The sequence below is a fragment of the Opisthorchis viverrini genome (assembly GCF_000715545.1).
Source record: "Opisthorchis viverrini unplaced genomic scaffold opera_v5_28, whole genome shotgun sequence".
Classification (NCBI taxonomy): domain Eukaryota; kingdom Metazoa; phylum Platyhelminthes; class Trematoda; order Opisthorchiida; family Opisthorchiidae; genus Opisthorchis; species Opisthorchis viverrini.
The window spans coordinates 2,783,487-2,786,293 of NW_008751684.1; the positions used below are offsets into that span (position 1 = coordinate 2,783,487).

Here is a 2,807-nt window from a genome sequence, read left to right on the forward strand (position 1 = left end):
TTTTCCCAGACTCTTACCGCTTTTGATCTTCGTTTTATTCTCACTTTTAAACTGCCATGTTTCAAAGGCCTGTGGTGCTGGTGTGTGAATTAAGTAACAAGGATGGCGAACCTGAAGTCAACGAGGACATTCGGTAAGGTGGTGAGCGTCCCGTTTTGTGGCTCGATATTTCCTACAAGACTAGGTTTTCTGGAGGTCATATGACCTCCAACCATGCCTCGATTGGCACGTTCCCTGCAAGTTGGAAAGTAAACCCATTTTTATTATGCCACCAGAAGCATACATTTAGACGACCGGAAGTCGTTTGTAACTATCACCATAATATTTTGTTAGCAACTAAGGACACCCATATTGGGATCACACCATCTGAAATGAGTTCCTTGCGGCAACGAAATGTAGGCCAATGCAGGATAGTTGGAGAGTGGTCTGCCGCTGTTCGACCCTGGGCAGTCTTTGGGTCCAAGCAGGTGTACAATGGAGCAGCAATCGTGTTGAAATCATTGGTAGGTCGGCTGTAGCATGCTGCTCTCCCAAGAAACTGCCGCAAAAACCGCTTTGATGTGGGGCAGCGCAATCTGCCAATTTCTCCGGCAGTGGCCTAAACCTTCTGTGACCCACTTTATGCCCCAGCGGTGTCACCGAGCTTCGAGCGAGCTGTGTCTTGACTTCATTTATCCAGAGACCAGCTTCCCGGACACGCTTCACTATGGCCTTCAAGTGGACTGTGTGTTTCGGTGTTGTACACAATGATATTGTCTTCATACTGGGAAACATTCTGGAGTCCCTTCGTCAAGCGAAGCATCAAGTGCCAGTGAATAGTGCCTCAGACAAACCAAAGCGCAGCTCTCTTGATTGATATTGGGTATCCACAACCGTGAACGCTGTTTTTTCCCTGTCCTCCGCCATGATAGGTATTCGTTGGCATCCGGAACGCAAGTCGAACACGGTGAAATACTGGGAATGTTGGAGGGAGTCGGAAATCTCTGTAACCAAAGGCACATCTACGACCCAATGTACGGCCGGTTGATCCAAACGCCGAAAACCCACTCGGGATCTGTGTTTTCCGTTCGCCTTCCTTACAAACACAACGAGTTGTACACAATTTTGGTTTCCTCGATTATGCCATTTTTCAGCATTTCTAGACATGCTGATGGACCTCCTCCTGTAGATAAAGCGACAGTGGACGAGGGTCTCAAGCTCAAAACATTCGAACGAGAGTGAAATTTCGCGTTCAATCCACTGGCAGAAGCCAAACGGATCTTCATCACCCGTGAACAGTTCAGAATATTCCTTGACCGTACTGCTTTGACGGCACGTCACAAGTCGGAAGCTTTCGTACATGCACCTTGCTCTAGGTATTTCTCGGGTAACCTTCAAACTTGACTGTGACATACCTTGCCACCAGTTTCTCCCGCTTTAAGTCAACCACGGAATCTGTTCTATAGGAATACACGACCGCAATATTGTCTGCTTCGTCTGGGCTGATCAGAAGCGCGTGGTACAAGGGCTTGTCGCCTAGGCGTATTGAGTGTGTTAACAATCCGTCAATCTGTTGATATTCACCCACTTCTCTCACAGCTAGTGCGTGCGGTCTGCATCTAGTTTGATACTCTTTCCGCCTCCGCGACCCCTACTCTTGTATCGATCAAGCACAACTCCATCTTCCCGTCTATCTCGATAACGGCCTGTGATGGTTTATTGTGGACGGAACATGCGTTATGTTGATGCGATGGTTTGTGAACCCGAGCAACTTTGGCGGTATTTCAACGCCCACAGAGTTTTAGTTACCTGACTTATCGTTTGCGAGGATATGATATACAGTTTTCGGGCCCACAGATCAATGTTTGGTGCAAGTCTGAGACTTGGAAAGCTTTTTCACTTTCATGCCATCCGCTGCCCCTTTGATTCAAAAGCTTTGCCTGAAATCTTAATCATTTTTATATCTAGAATGCAGGATTCCGACAACATGCACTCAAACAAACATGAAATTCTACATTCAGGCCTACTCTCATACCACACCGTTGTTGCCGTTGCGTCGTGAAAACGGCCGAATTACCATATCCTCTGATATCTGCCTCCGCGATTCTACTGCCGAAAATATTTTCCTACCGTCTGCATCGCAGAAGACCACGAGCAAACCATTGTGCAGCGTGATCAGTGGATTTCAGTTGCACTCAGTTCTGATAATCTTTGTGAGGACCTTTGGTGCAATTCATAAACACGAACACAATAAACAAATACGTTAAAGAACTAAAAACAAAACCGTATTCTGGACACTATGGACTACAAGGTTCAGGTGATTTTGGAGCTGCTGTAACGAAACGCCGATTCTCATAAGGATTTCTGTTTTCATGCTGTGATTTTTGCCTTGTGTTAAGGTGCAACCATTTCAAAACAAGCTAGCCAACCTTTACAGTTACCGGGCGCTATCAACTGTCAAATTGAACCCCACTGTCTCTTTACGGCACCTACTTACTCACCAACCGATTAGGCCACAGTGTTTCAGGGATTACTTTCTGTCAAAGAATATTCGCGCATTATCCTTCAAATGGAGCCTAAATAGGTGTCATCTAAAACAAAATTCCAACACTGAAAGCCTTCAGAGCGCAGGTAAAATAGACTGGTTACACACTGCTAAGATGTGAATCGAACAAAGTGCCGCGCAAGGCAGAGGTACTGAAAAGATCTGACTAAGTCCCCATACATATACCTTTTCAACCCACCGGCCTTTGAGTAAAATAGCTTACTGTCGAAGATAAAGCTTCACGATGTATCACCATCTAATTTTAAGTTCCACCAGAAGTTCT

General features: G+C 45.8%; 1 protein-coding gene across 1 annotated transcript; it reads left to right on the forward strand.

The window, feature by feature from the left end:
• Positions 1–1,982: 1,982 nt before the first annotated feature.
• T265_02370 (hypothetical protein) lies at positions 1,983–2,246 on the forward strand (the record flags this gene model as incomplete). The annotated part of the gene is made up of 1 exon (XM_009166584.1): positions 1,983–2,246. One exon carries the CDS (start codon positions 1,983–1,985, stop codon positions 2,244–2,246), a length of 264 nt encoding a protein of 87 aa, XP_009164848.1.
• Positions 2,247–2,807: the final 561 nt, after the last annotated feature.